We start from the raw sequence: 22,062 nt of genomic DNA, 5'->3' as shown, positions 1-22,062 counted from the left end.
TCGTTTACCCTTTTCAGTTTAAGGTGAGAGTTGATAGTTTCAGATTCTCCTTACAAATAGGAGATGTTTGGTCTCTGTAAGTCTGAGTCTGTTTTCAGGAAACTCACCTCATATCAGTTTGTAGTAACCTTTCCAAATTAAAGCATGGAGCATTAATTAAAGTATGAAGCATTTTCTCTTTCAATATGGAAGGGTTTTCTCATTTAGGTTTTGATTATAAAATAACCCAAAGCTACAAAGTACTGAAAGAGAAATAATAGAGATGCAGAATTGTCTGAAATGTATATCGTAGTTAACTAGAAAAAGTTGAGCAGAATAAATGAAACACAAGACAGAAGGCATTTTATAAGCTTCACTGTTAGTGAAATATCATGTTATTATGTGAAACTTTTATTTTTATTTAATCTAATACCAGTTTAAAGCATCTATTTTTGAATTTCCTAGCTGTTTTACATTATTTAAATTAGCGTAATCCCTTTCTAGAATAAGCTGTTCTTTTATCTTTCATACTTATAATTTTTTTAAAAATGCAATACTCAATTCTTAAAGCTAAAATATAGTAAGCACTAAGATTTTTTTCTATTTTCAGAATATCTTTTTTTCTTAAATATAACTGTGCCACCTAGAGGCAGCAAAGTGAAATTCATCTGAAATTGACAAAATTATAATAAAATTCATTTATGAGACTTTTAGAGTTAAAGGCAAAGTTAAATGAAATTGTACTTACTCAAATAAAGTGATATCTAAAATAGAAGAAATGTCTTTCCAAAGTTGGAAATCAACATCTTATTTCCTTACCTGACAATATTTCAAATAGTATGTATATAAAATCCTATTTTTCCTGAAAACTATCTTAATATATCGTTTAATATAGCCAGTCTTGATTTCTATTTGTCAGATAGACCATAAAACTTTTCCCAATCTGCTTTTAAAGAATTTTGGATTTAAAAAACGAAGGAAAAGGAATATTTTGTTTGTAAATCTTAGACACCATGGTTTGGTTTAGTAGATATCCTGCTATAACCAATTATATTCTAAGGTCTCAGTGGGAGCCAGAGAGAAAAGCTGAGCAGAAATCGGATTTGTTTGAATGCTGTGATCAGAGATAGCCAATTGGGACAGGAAGGTCCTAGAAGAAGGGGCCACTAAAAAACTTACTTAAATAGCAGGTAGGTAATGATCAGGGTAAAACCATTTGTGCAGTACTTACTTTACTAGGTGATAGTAGTGAAAGTAAAATAATCTCAGTACCTTGATTCCCCTTTGTTATCGTATCACCTAACTAGAGAGTACACACTTCTTTTTATATCTCTTTAGCATTGCTTTTAAATAGTATTTATATAAACTTGCCGAATGTAAGCAAACTTCAGTTTCATTATTTCTTCACGTTAGTCTATAGTGTAAACTTGAGCCCCGCTCCTCTCTCCCATCACAGTCATTCTCCACAAAGTAGGTTGCTTGCTGCAAGCATTATTCTAAACCATACTTTTTTTCCATGAAACTCTTTTAGGATGGTGGGTGCTGGTGTCCATGGAGTAATAGATCTGGTGGTGGTGGTGAAGGTGATGATGATGATGTTGATGATGCTGCTGTCTTACAATGATATGATGGCAGTGGTGGAGATGGTGGTGGCTAATTTTCATTAAGCACCTGTGTATCAGGCACGCTCCTGAAATCTTTACATGCTTTAACTTATTTGCTCATCATAACAGCCTCGTAAAATATACTACTGTTAACATTACCCCAGTTTACAGATAGAGAAACTGAGGCATAGAGAGCTTAAGCACCACACCCAAATCTGCAAAGTTAGTGTTGGAATTGAGATTCGAATTCAGACTCCAGAAATTTGTGTTCTTAATCGCTGTACTGAATCTTCTTTCTGAAGTCTTCCCTTATAAAAATAGATTATTCTTTTTTACCTTTTAGTATTATGTTCCTACCATAATTTATTTAGATACCCCTCTATTTTATTTGTTTGCAGTAATTTGTACAATATTTTGCACATTTAATAGGAAATCTGCTGGGTAAATCCTCTGCGGTGGAATTGATAATCCAAGGGGGACTGATATATTTTTTCTTTTTTTATTACATTGAGATATTGAGCAAAGTGCACAGATCTTAAGTGTATGGCTTGATGATATTTTTTTATTGAATACACACATTTGCTACTATCGAGATCAAGATTCTTACTTGAGCACTTGGTAGCTCCCCTGTGTTTCTTTCTAGTTGATTCCCATTCCCATCTCAAGAGAGATCCTTCTGGTGACGATCACAATAGATCACAATAGATAAGTTTTGCCTGTTCTTAAACTGCACATAATTGGAATTGTGCACTATGTACTCTTGTGTCTGGTTTCTTTCCCATGACTTACATCTGTGAGCTTTATCTTTGTTTTTGCATGTAGCAGCAGTTTATTCTTTTCCATTGCTACATAGTAGTCCGTTGTATAAAAATATCAAAACTTGTGCATTCTCCTGCAGATGGACATTTGGGTTGTTGCTAGGTTCTGACTAACAAGAAAAGTCTGCTATAATTATGTACATGGTTTTTGATGGACACGTACATTCAGGACTGAGATTGCTGGGATTGTAGTCTATCCCTCTATTTAGCTCTAGTAGATAATGCCATACAGTTGACCAAAGTGGTTGTATTGGTTTACAGTCTCACCATAATGAGAGTTTTAGTTGCTTCACATCCTTGCCAGTGCTTGGTATTGTTAAGTCTTTAATTTTAGTCTTTGGTGGTGCTATTTTGTTAGATTATTGTGGTTTTAATTTGCCTTCCTCTGGTGACTTATGATGTTGAGCACCAGTGCATTTTCTTACTGTTGGTTTGGGTTTCCCCTTTTGTGATGTTCTTCCTCAAGTCTTGCCTACTCTTTTTCATTATCTTTGACTTTTATTTTTTTCCTTTTAGTTTTATTGAGATATGATTGACATACAACACCAAGTTTAAGGTATACATCACAATAACTTGAGTTTATATGTATTGTGAAATGATAACTACAATAAATTTAGTCAACATCCATCATCTAGTATGGATACCAAAAATAAAAAAGGAAAGATGTTTTTTCTTGTGTCGAGAACTTTTAGGATTTCTCTTTGCAACTTTCAAATATACCATCTTATTATTAACTATAGCCTATTTTTAATTTGGTTGCATATTGTTTTCTTATTGACTTACAGGGATTCTTGATATAAATAGTGAGTAGGAGCTTTTTGTTGGATTTATGTGTTGTATCTTTTTCCAGTCCATGCCTTTCTTAATTCATTCAGGCTGCTAGAACAGAATACCACAGAGTATGTAGCTTATAAACAACGGGAATCTGTTTTTCAAAACTCTGAAGGCTGGAAGTCTAAGATCAAGTTTCAGTGTCTGGTGAGGGCCCACTTTCTGTCCTCACATGGTGGAAGGGACAAGGGGGTTCTCTGGGGTCTCTTTTATATGGGCACCAATTCCATTTGTGAATGGGTTCTCGTCTCATGACTTAATCACCTTCCAGAGGCTCCACCTCCTAATATCATTACATTGGGATTAGATTTCAATACATGTGAATGTTTTTTCCCGGGCAGGGAACTCAAGCATTCAGCTTGTAAGATGCCTTTATCCTTTTTATTTCAACACTGTCTTTTTATGAACAGTTTCTTGATTTTTTTTTTTGAAGTGTTTTATGTATAGTTAGTGCTTTTTATGTCCTGTTTAAGAAATCTTTACTTGCATCAAGGTCATGAAGATATCCTCCTTTGTTTTCTTAAAGAAACTTTAGTATGTTTTACCTTTTACTTTAAGGTCCATGATTCAACTGGAATTGACTTTTGTGGATGATGCGATGTAGGAGGAGTAAAATTTTTAAGTGATATTTTGTTTCTTAAGGGAAAAGTAAAAAGTAACAAAGAAGTCACTCTGTGGTTTTTTGTTTGTTTTATTTTTTATTTTTTTTACATTTCTGATTTCAGATCTATTTTTAAATTTTATTTTAGTGGCAAACTCTTTTATAATTCTTTATACCCTGCCAGAGGAAATATATATATATAATGTAATGTGTAATATATATATAATTTATAATATATGTATATTTAACTTTTATTGTTCAGATCGTGGAGAATTTAGGTAGTTACCGGTTTATAATTATCCTTGTTGATATGATCCTAATGAGTTATTTAAAACTACCGGTGATTTTTTTTTCCCCTGGCATGATTTTTAAATTTAGTAATTCTCAGGCTAGAAGTAACTGGTAAATGTGTGAATCTTTGTTGAGGAAAAAAGATTTTAAAGAACTCTCCTATTTATTTGGGTCCTCGATAACCATCTTTGTGATTTTTAACACATTTTCGGGTGTTCTGATACTCTGCATTCGTGCACTTAACTTCTGTGGAAAACTTTTCACTTCCTAGCTCAGTTATTTTCTTAAACTTTCTGCCATATAAAGAGTGATTATGATCACCATTTGGTTCAGTGATGGGCTGTCCTCCTGTCAGTCCAGAGGCAGAGACTTGCTATCTTATCACTGTATTGCAAATGCGAATGACAGTTTCACATTTTCTTCTCATGGGCGCCTCCTAGTGGCCATTTTTGGACAATGTACTTAGTAATGTTTCCGTTACAGTATCACAAAGCCTATATTTGTTTACTAGTATAATTAAAAACCGTTTTGATTTGCATTTCTACTTGATCTCTTCTCTGAGATCTTTAACATCTTTCCTATCTTAATCTTTTGTCTTAAATACTCTCACGTTCTCAAGAATTTTGTGCCCTCAGGAGAGGAGATTTTTCATATCTTATTTGTTCCCTTTATAGCAGGAGTCTTGTAAACCCCAGGGAATATTTGACACACAAGCCCAGTTCAGTGAGCTGCTGCTGCTGTTGGTGGGTGGGTGGTTGGTTTTAAATGCTGGAAAGCGAAGAGTGGTTTTATTGGTTCATGGTTAGTAGCCTCTCCTTTCCATAGGTCATTTTCTCTTTCATTGGGGCAGGTCAGCTTGCTGTGACGGCCAGGAGTGTCCCTGCCGGAGCAGTGCCATCAGAGACCAATGACAGTAGTACGCGTCTTTTTCTTCGGTCGTAACTTAGAATTATGAGTCACTATTCTGGTTCACAATCTGTTTTCTTTCTCATACTATGTCATATTCATTTAGCTTTTGAAAAATCTTTTTTTTTTTTTAAATGTAAATGTTACATGCAATTTTGAGAACTGAATTGGCACTTTGATGTTTTATTAGATAATGTCCAGCTACCTATGTTTTATTACTCTCTGCCAAAGACCGTGGAGACATGTCACTGGCATTTTCCCAGAGGAATATAAAGCAGGCCATGCATGGAGGAAGCGAGAGGCCAAATCCTAGATGTTGGAAGTTTAGCCTCAGTTATTCTACCCTGAGATGGTCTCATCTCAGAAACTGAGGGGAGAGCCCGTCTACTCTTGCTAGTATCTTACCAGTTCTCCTTGCCCCAAAGTACATCTTTTTGCATTTTCCCACTAACCTTCTAGACTGTTAGCAAAATGCAAACACACTGAGGCCATGGATTAGTCTTGAGGGCATCTCACAGAGGCCAGTTGATCAGAATTTGTGGTCATAGGCTCCTTCTCTTGGATTTTCCCTTTCGGGTACTTCGTTTGCAGACTGCCAGCCCTCGAGGGCTGAGTCTACGTTCCCCATTTCCGTGAATATCCAGTGCTTGGCTTAGGGGCTGGTTGAGGTGGGCACCCAGTTAACACTTGCCAAGCAGTTAGATGGATCACAGGTTTGCGATATATCGCGGTGTGGTGGAGCGCTCAGGCTGGAACTCAGCTTTTCTTGTCATCTCCAGTTTCCCGTGGACCTTCGTTAACCGTTCATTACAGAGAAAGGCTTGTTCAAATGTTCTAGTTTGAGCATTTCAAATCTATTATCATATACTGTCCACTTTTGATTTTTTTATGGGAGAATTTGTCCCCTCCTTCCTTGCGTTGTCGAGTCCCTCTTCGCTCTTCCTGCCTCCCCTTCATCCCTTTGTCATCCAGCTTTTCTCCTTTCGAGTACTGTCTCAAGCTTTCAGAGTCCGTTTAGAAACGATCTAGTGACAGCATCGGGGGAGTCTGCAGCTTCTGACTTCTGTAACCCCATTTTTCTGGCACAGCGGGCCCAGCCAGGCTGGAGGCGTCTTCCCAGTCCGCTTTGGTTCTGTAAAAGGAAGGAAGCCTTCAGATGTCCCCTGTTCTCCTTCCAGGGGGGTGCTGTCTGCACTGCGTTTGGGAGCCCAGACGTGGCAGCCACGTCTAATCCTCAGGTTCTTAACCTCTTTGTGCCTCAGTTTTTCAAGTTATAAAAAGGGGCTCATCTCATGCAGCTCACAGGGTCACTCTGTGAAGTGTTGGCACGGTGCCTGGATTACGGTCGATGCCTTGTAAGTGACTTGCTGTTATTATTGACTGTTATTGATTTTTGAGCTCTTTGCTCCCGTAACTGGGCCGCCCTTACCTTCATCGAACATCGTTGTGACCTGATTGTGCATCTGTCTCCCTCATGACTTTCAGCTCTTCAAGGACAGGGACCATGTGTTATCATCATGTCCCCGGTGCCTTGCACAGTGTTTAGTCCATTCATATTTGTTGAACTTGACCGCAGGTGGTTAGGGAGGTCTATTTAGTCTTTGTTGACGTAGAGATACTGCTGTTTCGTGCCTTATCAGCTGGTTAATACGCGGAGTGATAAGTGGAGTGAAAGGGCATTAAACAGGATGAAGTCTGAGGTTGCTGCTTCTAAATCACCCTCGCGTGAGCTCTGGTTCTCTCCATTACCCTCCAAGCAACGTCAGTATGCGAATTTATAGAGCAGGTGTAGGACAGGAGTAGACAGTGTAGAGCAAGAGTATGTACACGCGCGCGCGCACACACACACACACGTACCCCTTAAGCATATATACCATACGTATAACACAGTGGAAATTAGGAAGGCAAAGTAAGGTGTGAGGAAAATAGCGTAAAACATTAGTCCTTGAAAAAAACGAAGAGATGTAAGGACCAGAGTTTTGTTTCTCAGTCTGTTTTAGTCACTGGAGAAAATCTCAGGAGTTATGATGTTCAGAAAAGTACTAGAATGATGCTTTTTTTTTTTTTCCTCTCAGGATTTGACGGGTTCTGAGCTCTACACCCAGGCAGCCAGCCTCCTGCATCCTGTGATTTACACTACTGCTGTCATTCTTCTCCTGTGCCTCTTAGCAGTCATCGTCAGCTACATATACCATCACAGGTAAGAAATGAAAGGCGATAATTTTACATTTAATTAAGATAAAGTTAAGTTTAATACCATGCCATCTTTCCAAAGTAAGAACAGCGATTTTAGAATACATACAAGCTTCATTCATTTTATGCAGTTTGAAGTATAAGTAATTAGTAGATGAGATGTTAAATTCATCTCCTCTGGTACCCAGTCAGTTCGCTGGGTTCGTGTCTGGGAAGGAACGCGAGGAACGTGTTGGAGGCTGGGAGGTGGGACACAGGAGTGAGGTTTGGTGGAGGCGCGTTACCTGCAGAGGCGGCCGCCAGAACCAACCTGTGGCATTATTCCTGGCTTATGAGTTTTCACCTGTCGTGATAGTCCCTATTTTATAGATGGCATTTTTAAGAAAACATGTGGCATTTAAGCATGGAATACGGTTCTTGTTCGTTGGAGGCAGAGCAGCAGAAAGTCATTTTACGGTAGGAAACGGTGACCTGAAAGGATTTGCTAAGCAGAAATTCACTTTACGAGAGGTTTTGCTGGAATGTGTTTTCCTCCTTAAGCTGGACATATATGACATTTCTTGACATTTAGTTAAGAAACAAAAGATTTTGATATAAAAAAGAAAGAAAGAAAGAAAGAAAGACTTCAACATTTCATTAGGAGAGGCCAAGAGGAAATGCACTGGGTAGTCACAGGTCAGGAAAATAGAGATTGGCACCTTGTGGAAATCTGTAGGAAGCAAACAACTGATTCCTCTGTCATAAAGCATCGTAACTAACAAAAGCTACATGTTTCTTATTATGAAGAATTTGTTGAGCCTTCCATGGTTACAGTGGTTCCATAAATGCCTTTTTAGTACATAAAGTTAAATCTTAAACTATTGAGTTCAGTGATTTCTCAAAATTGTGTGTGTGTGTGTGTGCGCGCGCGCGTGCGTGCATGTCTGTCTGTCTTTCTGTTTGAATGTATATGTTTTTTAAATGAAATGTTTAAACATTTAAATTTGTTGTTTTATGCCATTGCACTTGTTCACTTGAAGACAAATATTACAGTGTCCTGCTTCAAATATACTAGCCTAAATATTAATATTTTCCTTTTCCTTTTAACAGTTTGATTAGAATCAGTCTCAAGGGCTGGCACATGCTTGTGAACTTGTGCTTTCATATTTTCCTGACCTGTGTGGTCTTTGTGGGAGGAATAACCCAAACCAGAAATGCCAGTGTCTGCCAAGCGGTAAGTCCAAGGGAAAATCTGAAATGGGAAAACAATGTTGATATTGGAAAGTAATTTCATATGTTTCATTAACTATAAAGGAAAACTGTTTCCTTAAAGTTTTTTTTTTTTTTTAATTAAAGTCGAATCCAGTGTCTGTCACTTAAACAGTTTTCCAATATACTTTGGTTTCCAATTGTCATTTCACAGCCGAACGTGCGATTTAAGGAACTTGTCTCTGTCTTTGGACTCTGCTACTTGTTTTGTTTGTTATAATGCTGAACATTTAATTTTTAAAAATTTATAAAATCCTAACTTTGGCTGAAAGAGAAGTGATCTTATCTGACATATGATTTTAAGTTTTTTGTTGATGAAAACAATAGGAATTAGGAAAAGATTTAACCCTAAGATGTAAAAGAAGAATCTTCTTAGGCGTGATAAATATGAAGAATTAAAAAATATTCAACTCTTAATTTAACTAAATGATTATATGTGTAGCCTTAGTGAATAATATTCTTGCAGAATAAGTATAAAAATGAAAACTATTCAATATATGACTGGAAAATATGTAAAATTTTATTTCTGTATTGCGTCTTATCCTTGCATGACAGCAACTAGCGCAGTAATTGAGAGCGCAGACTGCCTAGATTTGGATCTCAGTTCTGTGTTTGCTGTTTTTATGGGCAATTTACTTAACATTTTTTTTTTAATTACAGAAAATACATAACAAGAGATCTACCTTCTTAAAATTTTAAGTGTACAAACTATAAGTATATCAAATGCCTAGAACTTCTTCATCTTGCATGATTGAAACTCTACACCCATTGAATAGCAGCCTCTTGTTCTCTCTCCCCCCAGCCCCTGGCAAAAGCCATTCTACTTTCTGTCTCTGTGACCTTGACTACACACTTAGATCCCTCATATAAATGGAGTGATGCAGTATTTTTCCTTCTGTGATTGGCTTATTTCACTTAGCATAATGTCTTCAGAGTTCATTCATATTGTTGCAAGTGATAAAATTTCTTATTTTTTTAAATAAGAATAAATATACCTTTGAATGTATGTATACACATTTTCTTTATCCATTCATCTGTCAGTAGACACTTAAGTTGTTTCTACCTCTTGGCTCTTTGAGATCCTCATTTCCATAGTTAACTTTTCTTTGTCTCAGGTAACTCACCTGTAATTTGGGAATAATAATAGAATTGTCAGGTGATTAATTATTTATATTTTAAAAAACCCGAAGTGATTTACAGGTAAATTATTTGAAATAATAGGAAAGTTTAGCTAAGAGTGAATGTACATTTAATATACAGAAGTTTCCTGATAGTATGCAAAAATGCAATTATGAGAAAACATAATTAATGAGAAGATACCATTTATGTGGCATCAAAGAGTATCAACTACCTGGAAATAGTAAAAGACGTTCAAGATTTACAGGTAAAAATTCAATGGTATTAAAACACAATTGGAAAGATATATTGGCTCCAAGGATAGGAAGGGTTAACATCAAGAAAGGACCGGTTTACCCTTAATATGTGCATAAGAGGAGAATTTTTCATGAAGCTCAAAAAATGGCATTTACAAACGCAGACCGAAGAAAGAGCCCCAATCCTGAAAATCTACCTCCGAAAGTAGAGGACAAGAGAAGATGGAAGAAAGAAGCTGGCCACTCCGTCCTGGCACCTACCAAGATTTTATTAAGGGAAATAGACACAAGGTACTTCATGGGTGGCTGCGAGGTGACTTCGATATCATCCACACTGCTTGGCAGGCACCAACGAATTAAGATAGAACCAGGCAGGGTGCATGGGGGACCGGTATGTGACCGGTTCTAGGTAAGGCAAGGTGCCTTCCGTGCTTGACTCAGGACGATGACCTGGTGCTCCAGGAATCGGCATGCGTGGGACACAGGGAGGTACTGGTTTATGGCGGAAGGAAGCATCGATTACCATCAGCCAGTGTGCGAGGGGGTTTACAGGACCCATAAACCTGGCTCCAGGTCGCGTCATGGCACAGTGTCTCTCTCCCACAGATGGTTTTAAGACTTATGTAAACTTAAAGGACCAGGGACAGCCAGGACACTTCTGAAAAAGAAGAGTTAGAGTGAGGAGCTTGTCCTAGTAAGCAGGGCTTATGAGGCTTTTGTAATTAAAGCTGTAGCATTTCATTTAGGGATCAGTAAATTGACCAACATGATGGAATAGCGAGGTCGGAAGCAGACCCACGCGGAACTTCAGGGTAAGACGGGCGTTGCGTGCCGTGTCAGTTGGGGAAAGAGAGACCCCCGCACAGTCGGGGGAGCAGGGGAGAGTCAATTTGGAAAAAGAAGACAGCGGATCTGTTCTTGGTGCCGTATAAACAACAACAACAAAACCAACTCTGAGTGGATTAAAAACTTACGTCAAAATTCATATTAGAAAATATCGCGGTCTTTGGGATAAGGAAGGATTTCTTATTGAATATGACTCTAAAAGTCATTGACTAGGAAAGAGATAAATTTGACAATTAAAAATGAGAGCTATTATTTGTTAAGATTCCATAACAAAAGTGAAAAGACAGGTTTCAAATTCTCAATGCATGCTACTGAATGTGCTAGAATAAAAAAATATATATTAAAAAATATAATCAATGATAAAGCCACTGAAAACCCAGTAGAAAAAGTGACATAAGAGTAGGCAGGCATTTCATGCAAGAATAACTACATGGGGCCTGTGGACACGTAACAGGATGTTCAACATCATTGGTGGTCCTGGAGATGCAAGTTAGGACCACAGTTAGTTATCATTTTATGCCTTTTTTGTCCACAAAAATCAAGCCTGACAATGCCAAGTATTGAACACATGGATCCACAGGATCTTTTATGCACTGCGAGTGGGAATGGAAGTGGATGAACCTGGGAGGCTTTACCTTCTCAAGTGAAACGGTCACATACCTGGGGACATAGCAGTCCCAGCCCCGGGCCCAGAGGGTGAGTGTGTAGCAGAGGTGTCCATGTGAGCGTGCACGTGCATGTGAATATTCATAGCACTATACACAGGAGCAAAAACCCGGAAGCAACCCGAATGCCCATCGCTTAGTGAATGAATGAACTGTGATATTGTACGAGTCAAAACTAGTGAATTACAACGTGTAACTATGAATATGTCTCAGTCCCATAAATTACATTCACCCCGTTATCTTTTTTATAAAAATAAAAGTAAAACGAAACAGCACTTTTAATGAAGTGTGCAATAAAACTGTCAAACAAGGAAAGCGAGGATCCGAGAATCCGAGGTGATGGTTACCCTGGGTGAGGGGATCATATTTGCTACAAGTTTTCCCAAGGTGTTGTGTGCTTGGCCTAATTATTAACATGTATCATGAGCCTCAGGCTGATGATTAATCCAATATTGTATATCTAAGATATCATTTGAAATGTATGTGTGAGAATTGTTGAGATAATTAAATGACTGGAGATTACCCGGTATACAGTAAGTGCCCAGTAGATGTCAGCTCTTACCCTGCTCTTATTATTGACGAAATTACCTCTCAGCTGTGCACAAAATTTCCCTGGGTTAGGCTATTACTGTACATTTGAAAACAACCATGTGTGGAGCCTACCAGAAGTCAGGCAGTAGATCTCCGATCAACTTAGTACATACACAGAAGCTAGTCTGTTCTGTCTTTCCCCCCTTGTTCTCCTGGCTGACTCCCACTTATCTTATAGGTCTCAGTTTACTGCTGCTGTTTCAGAAATACTATCTTTCACTTCCCCTTATTATCCAGTGATCCTTATTAAAATTCTATGGTGCCTATAGAGCTTTGACTGGTGTTTACCTGTTTATTTTCTCTGGACTCTAAGCTCTGCAGGGGCAGGAATTACATTGATTCGATCTAAGGACCAGCACAGCATCTAACCATAGTAAGAGTTTAGTAAATATTTGCTGGGCGAATGAACAAAAAGTCTTCCATTTCAAGCAGAGACTACCAAGAGTACTCAACTCACTGTGGTCGTAATAGTCTCAATTTTATCTAAAAATATTTATTGACTTCTCGTAGCAGACACATAAATTTATTTCATGAAGGACATGAATAGAAAGAGGTCGTGGTAAAGATGCCTGCCTTTTCATCGTCGTGAATGATGTTTTATACTATTTCTAGAGTGAAAAGGAGAGGAATTGCATTGAGTTTTGGGGGCCGCTGAAACAAATGCCTGCTTGTTAAAGATTTACCTAAAAAGGGAAAGGCAGGCCTTTGTATGTTTCCACCTATTGTTGGTTCTTTTTTTCTGTTTTTACTATGTTCTCTCCTTCTGTGAAAGACATAGCCTCATTCTTGTTATTTCTGACTCAGATGTGACTTGCTTCACTCTGCCATTATAATATGTATTTAATTCAGTTAGCACCCAGCCCACGGGAGTGGTAGAATGCAAAAAGGACAGGCCTAGGACTCCAGACACTAGTAGGTAGGTTCTAATTCTCTGTCTTTCAGAACAGCCTGTGTCACTAGTCACTTCACCTGGTAGGGGCTTAATGTTCCTTCTGTAAAATAATGGGTTGAACTAGTTAAGCAGCCATTAAGATTCTTTCATTTCTAAAACAGAAACCTAAAGTGTCCATCTTTTATATACATTTTTATGCGTGCACATAATTGGTATAGTTTTGTCTTTCTTATCTCCCTTTTAGAGTTCACATATTTTATAAACAGTGTGAACTGGTTCTCATACAGTTTAGTTTCCTCCCCACAATGATTGGCTGAGGTTATGATAGGTGCCACCAGCCAGGTATTCCCTACCCCGGTCCTTAAGTCAGTTTCAGGTGGCACTTTGGGAGCTTTCTATAGCCTTTGACTTACTTTTCCAAAAGGACCTGAAGGAGAACTAAGAAGCTGAGTGATGGAGTAGCATTGGCTGTTGACTCAGGGTTGGAAGGGATCTGGGTTCTGGGTCATGATGTCCCACCAAGTAATTGCTTGATTGTTAATTTTCTGGTCCCTGGTTTCCTTAGCTATGCAGAGAAAGGATTTGGCTGGATCTCATTTAACTGACCTTGGTGCTCTACCAGTCCATGATTTAATCAACTAAATATAGTGCCAGCCGCCCTTCTCAGGTGTCCTCCTGTATCTGTTATCTAGGGGACTGCTGAAATGTTATGCGAGCTCCACGGGGAAAAAATTAATCAGGGACTATTATGAGCTTTCTAATTGCCAACTACCGTACATGTGTTATCTTAACTTTCACATTGACCCTAGAACGTACTTCTTACTCATCTATTTTATAAGTACAGATACAGAATCTAAGAGAATAGAAACGACCTGCCCAGATTGTTGGGGCTCTTGGGTGGCAGGGGCATGATTCAAATGTCTCTTTGACTATGAGTGTCCCTCACTCCCCATCACTGTGCTTTACTATTGAGTGAGGAACAGCATGGCATAATGGAAGGGGCACAGCGTTGGAAACCAGCAGACTTGAGTTTGAGTTGCAGCCCTGCAGGTGACCATGTGACCCCTGGAGGATGATTTAACGTCTTTCAGCCTCCGTCTCCTTGTCTGTAACTCAAGGTTATTCACACTAACCGAATGGTGCTGTTAGGAGGCATTCAGTAGTATTTTAATTTTGTTATCTTCATATACGATTATATGAGCATTAAAGATCTTTTTTCTTTGCACACGTGCTATGCATGCTTCACTATCTTAGGTTTATTAGAGGTTAAAAATATAATTGTTATAACGTCTTGTCTCCGGTAGGTGAGGAGAGTTTATGGCTAGATAGCATATATATAAAGTACCATTCTTTAGGATAATTTATATCCATTTTGCAGCTTTGAAAATTGATGTCCTGAGGTAAGGAAACTTTCTTAACTAATTAATAGTCTGTTGTATTTAATGAATCATATACATGCTATGTGATTCAGATCACTTATTTCCAAACAGTTTACACACTTTTCACATGTATTTCTGATTTCTTATCAAATAAATTGTGACAGGTTGTATTTCAAGTATAGCCCAACTGTCTGATGGGGAATACAATGGGAAGTACCTTATTCCCAAAGATAGGAAGACCTTCTCTACTAGAAATTTTCAGATGTCATACAAAACACTTCAAAATTTAAAGGTTGCATTCTCCTTCTTAAATCAGACCAAGAAAATTCTTCTTTATCTATGGGTCTGTTTCTCTCGTTTTATACTTTCCATATATAAGTGAAATCATAGAGTATTTGTCTTTCTCCATCTTAATTATTGAACTTAGCATACCTTCTGGGTCCATTCATGTTGTTGCAAATGGCCAGATTTCATTAGTTTTTATGGCTGAGTAATACTGCATTATATATATGTATTCAGTTGTATATATTCTAATATTGTTGGAATACACCAGTATTCTAATGTATACATATGTATGCAAATACACACACACACACCTCTTTATCCGTTCATCTATCGATGGACACTTCGGTTGCTTCCGTATCTTGGTTATTGTAAATAATGCTGCCGTGAACGCAGAGGTGCATACGTCTCTTCAAATTACTGTTTTCATTTTATTTGGATAAATAACCAGAAGTGGAATTGTTGGATCATACGCTTTTAATTTTTTAAGCAACCGCCATGCGGTTTTCCGTAGGGGCCGTACCATTTGCCAGTCCCGCTAACAGTATATGAGGGTTCCCTTTTGTCCTCATCCTCGCCGGTGCTTGTTCTTGTCTTTTTGATAATAGCCATTCTCACGGGTGCGAGGCGATAGCACAGGTGATTTTGATTTGCATTTTCCTTATGATTGATGATATCGAACATCTTTTCATGAGCCTGATAGCCATCTGTATGTCTTCTTTGGAGAAATGTCTATTCAGGTCTTCTGCCCATTTTTCAATTGGTTACTTGTGTTTTTGATATTAAACGAGGTATGTTCTCTACATACTTTGGATACTAACCCCTTATTGGATGTATAATTTGCAAATATCCTCTCCCATTCAGTAAGTGGCCTTTCATTTTGTTGATGGTTTCCTTGTGCAAAAGCTTTTTAGTTTGATATAGCCTTGTTTATTTTTGTTCTTGCTGCTCTTGTCTGAAGAGACTGGTCCAAAAAAATACTGCTGAGACCCATGTCAGACTGCTTCCAGCCCACGTTTTCTTTTAGGAGTTTTATGGTTTCAAGTCTTACGTTCAAGACTTTAATCCATTTTGAATTTATTTTTGTATGTGGTTTAAGATAGTGGTCCAGTTTTATTCTTTTGCATGTTGCTGTCTAATTTTCCTAACACCGTTTGTTGAAGAGACTGTTTTCCCATTGTATGTTCTTGTTTCTTTTGTCATAGATCAATTAACCATATATATATGGGTTCACTTCCGAGTTCTCTGTTCCATTTATCTATGTGTCTGTTTTCATGCCAGTACTGTACTGTTTTGATTACTATCGCATTGTAGTATAGTTGGAAGTCAGGGAATGTGATACCTCCAGTTTTGTTCTTCTTTCTCAAGATCGTTTTGGCTATCCCAGGGTCTTTCATGGTTCCATAAAAATTTTAGGAATTTTTAGGAAACAAACTAGTGGTTCCCAGAAAGCAGTGTATGGGGCGGGGCTTGGGAGCAGCAGCAGGGGAGGGGGGGAGGTGGGACAGTCAAAATAGGAAACCGGATTAAGAGGTATAGATTTTCAATTGTAAAATTATTCATGAGTATGTCATGTACAGCTTAAGGAATATAGTCAGCAGTATAACTTTGGTGATAGAGGTAACTAGACTTAATTGTGGGGATCATTTTGCACCATATATAGATACCAAGGCACTATGTTGTATACTTAAGACCAACATGCTATTTGTGTCAATTACGCATCAATAAAAAATGTATAATTGCTCCTCTTGTGTTGAAAATATTTTGCTGTGTTTACACTAATTTATAACCCTGTCTCATTCTTTTGACCTATGCATCAGAGAAAACTCCAGCAATACTAGAGCCTGCGGTTTCGAGTCAGTGTTAGTGATTTGTCTTGAATGTTTTGATTTCTGTATACCAAATTTCCTTATACTATTTATATTTGCAGTATTTGGTGTGACTCTAGATAGCTCAAAGGATTATTTTATGCTTTTAGTTCCACGTCTATCTGTATATCTTGCTTTCACAGTGCAGTCAGTGAAACTAACGGCAACCACGGAGCCACTTTTCTCCTTAAGAAAAATATAATTCTGACTTTTCTCATTTGACCAAGCCGCATCCACCCTCTCAGCACTTTCAGAGTCGACGCAAGGACAGTGACTCCCCTAGTTTTTTGCCCTGCACGTGCTTGAGCTTTCGTGTCACCAGGATGTAGCTGCAGATGGGTTCTCATTGAAATGAACTTCGGGCAGTGGTCTGAATGCTTCTATTATTAACCTAGGTTTGATAATGTCAATCAAGTTGATTTTGAGATTGGAGAGCCATTCTTTGAGAATGACAAATTTTCCCTTGGACTTTTTATTAATAGCATTTTACCTATAATAATTATATAAGATGTTCAAAAAGATAGTGAGTAATTAGTCAGATGAGAAATGAATTGTGTCCTTGATGCTCCAATGACACACACACACTTATTTTTCTTAAAATAGATTTTAAGCCTCCATTAGTCCCATATATATCTGCATCTAGAATTTTATTTTTAACCAGGTTTGCTTCGATCACAGGTTGTATGTTAAACATGCTCCCGCCCCGTCACTCCTCTGGGAAGAAATTCAGTTAGTATAATTATTTACATATATTATACTTATCAACTCTTTATTGAGCAATTACTATGTTTCAGATAGTATGCCCATTCAATCCCTACAAAACCCTGCAGATGGTTTCGATAATCCCTTCTACTGTTCAAATGAATAAAATTACTTTTCTTTTTTGTTTGTTTGTTTTATTGAGATATGATTGAAATAGAAATTCCTATTAGCTTTAGGTGTACAACAATGATTTGATATATGTATACATTGCAAAATTACCACAATAAGTTTTTTTTAACATCCATCACCATACATATTTTTTTCTTGTGATGAGAACTTTTAAAATCTGCTCTCTCAGCAACTTTCAGATAAAAGAAAAAAAACCATCATTGACTATAGTCTCATGTTGGACATTCCATCTCCATGACTTACTCATCGTATAACTGGGAGTTTGTCCCTTTCGATGCCCTTCATCCAGTTCCTCCACTTTTCACTCCCCTTTGCCCACACCTCTGGCACCACCGTTCTGTTCCCTGTGAAAACCAGTATTTATTTTTATGTATTCTTTCAGATTTAATTTTTAATAATAGTTTTTTAAAATAACAGTAATTGAAAAGGAAAATTACTTTCAAAGAGGTAACATTTTCTTAAAACCACACACCTAATAAATAATAATTAAAATATAGATTTTTTTAAAATTGCTTATAATGTACCAGTCACTGTGCTAAATGCTTTGTATCAACTATCTTATTTGAAACCTCACAGTATTTTCATGTTAGTCTCAGTTTATAAGTGAGGAAAACAATGCTTGAGATGTTATGTGATTTACAAGGAATCCCAGCAGGAAAGGGGTGGATCCTGGTTTTAAAGTCACAGGAATTTTTGACTCCAGAACTTACCTTCTTAACCACCAATATGTTACATCGCTCTCTTACCATTACTATATATAAAAACTCTGAGTTAGAGCTCAGCCCTTTTACTCTGAAGCCTTTTCTGTGAACGTGACTTTTGCCCTCTACAGTCTTCCTTAAAATGGGCATTAGAAATTGAACACTGATTTATAATGTTGCATCTATGAAAAAAAAAAAAAACGTGCCTTTAGTGTATTCTTGTCCAGGAACTAATTCTGTGGCATATGACAAGTCATCTTGGGTATAAGTTATAGGCTGTGGGCCTCTAGATCCAGCTGTTGGTTTATCTATTAGAGGACACGGTCCTTTATTATACATCTGTTACAGTGCTTTCTCTGTTTCATTAGCAGGCAATGTTGATCGTTAAAAAATACCTTCATACTGTTTTTGAATCAGGTACTCAAAAGTTATTTACCAGTATTTTTGATAAACCTTACTAGCAGCTACTACACTTTGATCGAAAAGGGGATTTTTTTTTTTCCTTTTAGTTTATATATTCTTCAATCTTCGTTCTAGGTTGGAATCATTCTTCATTATTCCACCCTTGCTACAGTACTCTGGGTGGGAGTGACAGCTCGAAATATCTATAAACAAGTCACTAAAAAAGCTAAAAGATGCCAGGATCCCGATGAGCTGCCACCTCCACCAAGACCAATGCTCAGGTATCTGATGTCTTTACTGTGTTATGTTAAATGTTTATTAAATATAAATTTCACGGTATACGAAGCATAGTTATAGCAAAAAATTGCTGAGTGAATTTTAGAAAGTGAAGGAATGGACTTGCAAACTAGACTGCCCGGACTTGAATACTGGCCATGCACCTTAGAGCTGGGGGTCCTTCCTTAAGTTCTCTACCTTTTCTGTGCCTCTTTTATCTATAAAGCGAGAATGATCCTGGCCCCCGAGAGAACATTTTCAGTAGTGTAATAGGAAAAAGCGGCCTCACACAATGGTGATAAAGGTGAAGCAGATGATGGTATTGTTTCCAAGAGTTTGTCACCGAAGGGAGAGAGAAAGAAGGTGGTAGGTCAAGGAAGGTTCTAGAAGAGGGGAAAACTCGCAGAGATTATAGGCCGAAAGTAAGAGGCAGTAGACAAGATTTAAAGGTACAAAGGAAGGGCTAGTTGGTAACTGGAAGTCCTGGAGGTCAGAAAAAGTGTGTGTTTATCGGACCAGCCACCACTGTGTCTCCCTCAGTTCTTATTGCACCGTCATTTGTCTTGCTGTCGCCAGCAAGTCCATGCATGGGAAAGGGGCCGGGAGGGGCCTGCGCACTGCGGGAAGCTGCCTGGATCCGGGTACTTCCTGGACTAACCTCAGTTGACTAAGGACGGGCATACACGGCAGTTGAATGTCCTGGGACGTGCAGGCTTAGCCAGACGTGCATAAATGTTGATGCATGTTTCGTCTCAGCTATGGCAGAGTGAGATCTAAAAGTCCATTCTGGAATGGACTAACTTTCCAGTTCACTGGCTCAATCGAAAAGAAACCAGTTCCTCCTGCAAGAAAAAGAATAAACTGAAACCTGCCCTCTGTAGGCGCGTGCTACTTTGCCTGACCACAGGGTGGCAGAAGCTGACCAGCTTTCTTCAACTCGGAAACTAGTAGACCTAGTGCTTTGAAAAGCAGGAAATCTGAACGGGGACTAAACATTGTAAAAGATGTTATTGCTATCAAAGCATTCTCCAAAAACTTCACTTTCAACTTCTTGTTGGAATAGGAATAATACATCTTTAAGGAGTGACTCTTAACAGCACAGACACTGCGATGCACATACCTTAGCAGACAGGATGCTGAGCTGTTACTCTCCTGTCGTTCCTCCTCCTAGGTTTTACCTGATCGGGGGCGGCATACCCGTCATAGTGTGCGGCATCACGGCGGCAGCAAACATCAAGAATTACGGCAGTCGGCCCGGGGCGCCCTAGTGAGTGGTTTGTGTTCTCTGTGTCCCTGACTCAGTTGCCTCTCTTTGCACGGTTTCCCAGGTGCTAACGTTTATCGCAGTTTCCTAAACAGTTTGTTGCCATGCGTAGCATCTGAGCTGGTTCACCATTTTCTTCCCTAGTTGCTGGATGGCGTGGGAACCCTCTTTGGGAGCTTTCTACGGGCCCGCCAGCTTCATCACCTTCGTAAATTGCATGTACTTTCTGAGCATATTTATTCAGCTGAAGAGGCATCCCGAGCGCAAATACGAGCTGAAGGAGCCCACGGAGGAGCAGCAGAGGCTGGCAGCCCACGAGCACGGCGAAGTCGGTCACCAGGACTCGATGTCTCTGTCTCTGATATCCACATCCGCGTTGGAAAACGAGCACACGTTCCGTGCGCAGCTTTTGGGGGCCGGCCTCGCCTTGCTCTTGTATGTCATGCTGTGGGTGTTCGGGGCCCTGGCCGTGTCCCTGTGTCACCCTCTGGACCTGGTCTTCAGCTTCTTCTTCGCGGCGGCGTGCCTGGGCCTCAGCGCGTTCGTCGTGGTGCACCACTGCGTCCGCCGGGAGGACGTCAGGCTCGCGTGGATCATGACCTGCTGCCCGGGCCGCAGCGCGTACTCGGTGCAGGTGAACGTGCAGCCCCCCAGCTCCAGCGGGCCCAACGGCGAGGCCCCGAAGTGCACCAACAGCAGCGCGGAATCTTCGTGCACGAACAAGAGCGCGTCGAGCTTCAAAAACTCCTCCCAGGGATGCAAACTAACAAACTTGCAGGCCGCTGCAGCTCAGTGCCACACCAATTCCCTACCTTTGAACGCCACGCCTCAGCTCGATAATAGCCTGACAGAACATTCGGTGGACAACGACATTAAAATGCACGTGGCGCCGTTAGAAGTTCAGTTTCGAGCAAACGTGCACCCAAGCCGCCATCATAAAAATAGAAGTAAAGGACACCGGGCAAGCCGACTCACGGTGCTCAGAGAATACGCGTACGATGTGCCCACGAGCGTGGAAGGCAGTGTGCAGAACGGCTTAGCGAAGAGTCGGCCGGCGGGTAACGAAGGCCACTCGAGGAGTCGACGGGCTTACTTAGCGTATAGAGAGAGACAGTACAACCCGCCCCAGCCCGATAGCAGCGATGCTTGTAGCACGCTTCCCAAAAGCAGCAGAAACTTGGAAAAGCCAGTCTCGGCTAGTAGTAAAAAAGATGCGTTGAGGAAGCCAACGGTAGTTGAACTGGAGAGCCAGCAGAAATCTTACGGCCTCAACCTGGCCGTTCAGAATGGACCAATCAAAAGCAACGGGCAGGAGGGCCCCGTGCTGGGTACGGATAGCACTGGCAATGTGAGGACCGGACTGTGGAAACACGAGACCACTGTGTAGCCTTGGCGAGGCCTTCTGGGCAGACAGACATCCATGCAGACTGTGCTAGTCACATTCCTGTAAGCTATGAACGTGTAAAAACAAACTGTTTACAGCCACCTTAGGGATTCAAGAGAATTTTAAATAAACTTCAGAGTTTTGGATTTTACTTATTTTATATCTTCCAGGTGTTGCTTTTTTATGAATTAAAAACAAACAAACAAAAAACCCTCTAAAGCATTGTTTTAGTTGTCAGAGCACCAGCAGGACGTTTGGGGAATTTGAAATGTAATTTCCTGAAATTTGTAATATCTACTTAACATTTCGGACTTGTATTTAAATACAATAAATAGGTGTTTGTCATTGTGTCAATCTTATATTTTTATGTTTTGCAATAGAAACATTTAGTTTTATTTTAATGATGTTTATATACTTTGAGATGTTTTCATGAGACATATACAGAAGGCAATTATCAGATTTTTACATAATTAGCTCCTCTGATTATGGCATATAAATCTAAGGGCTCTTGGATCGATGTATTTTATAAATATAGTTTTAAATGCTACAGGTTTTCAAAAAGATCTCCCAGAATGTTTTTTGGAATGAAAATGCCTGTAAAGCTCTTTCCTAATTTCATTACTTCTGCCATATGACTTTGATCCTAATAATACTATTTTTTGCCACTTGTGTGGCTTTTCAGTGGTTTATATTTGGGTTTAATTTTCTTATTCAACCTTTTCTTTTTTCTAGCACTTCCATTTATTCTTGAATGTAAATGAAGAGTTACCATATAAG

At 39.1% G+C, this 22,062-nt stretch overlaps 1 protein-coding gene across 2 annotated transcripts in view; it reads left to right on the top strand.

Moving 5' to 3' along the window:
- The window catches only part of ADGRA3 (adhesion G protein-coupled receptor A3), a 95,347-nt gene extending 73,708 nt beyond the window's left edge, over positions 1–21,639 (top strand). For both annotated transcript variants that reach the window (XM_036227552.1, XM_016121270.2), the window contains exons 15-19: positions 7,106–7,230; positions 8,313–8,436; positions 18,497–18,642; positions 19,809–19,904; positions 20,046–21,639. In XM_036227552.1, coding sequence (XP_036083445.1) covers positions 7,106–7,230; positions 8,313–8,436; positions 18,497–18,642; positions 19,809–19,904; positions 20,046–21,288 — 1,734 coding nt within the window. In that variant the 3' untranslated portion in view covers positions 21,289–21,639. The remainder of the gene's footprint in view (positions 1–7,105; positions 7,231–8,312; positions 8,437–18,496; positions 18,643–19,808; positions 19,905–20,045) is intronic.
- Positions 21,640–22,062: the final 423 nt, after the last annotated feature.

The sequence above is a fragment of the Rousettus aegyptiacus genome, unplaced genomic scaffold (genome assembly GCF_014176215.1).
Source record: "Rousettus aegyptiacus isolate mRouAeg1 unplaced genomic scaffold, mRouAeg1.p scaffold_m13_p_10, whole genome shotgun sequence".
NCBI lineage: Eukaryota > Metazoa > Chordata > Mammalia > Chiroptera > Pteropodidae > Rousettus > Rousettus aegyptiacus.
This window is presented reverse-complemented; position numbering and strand designations above follow the sequence as displayed.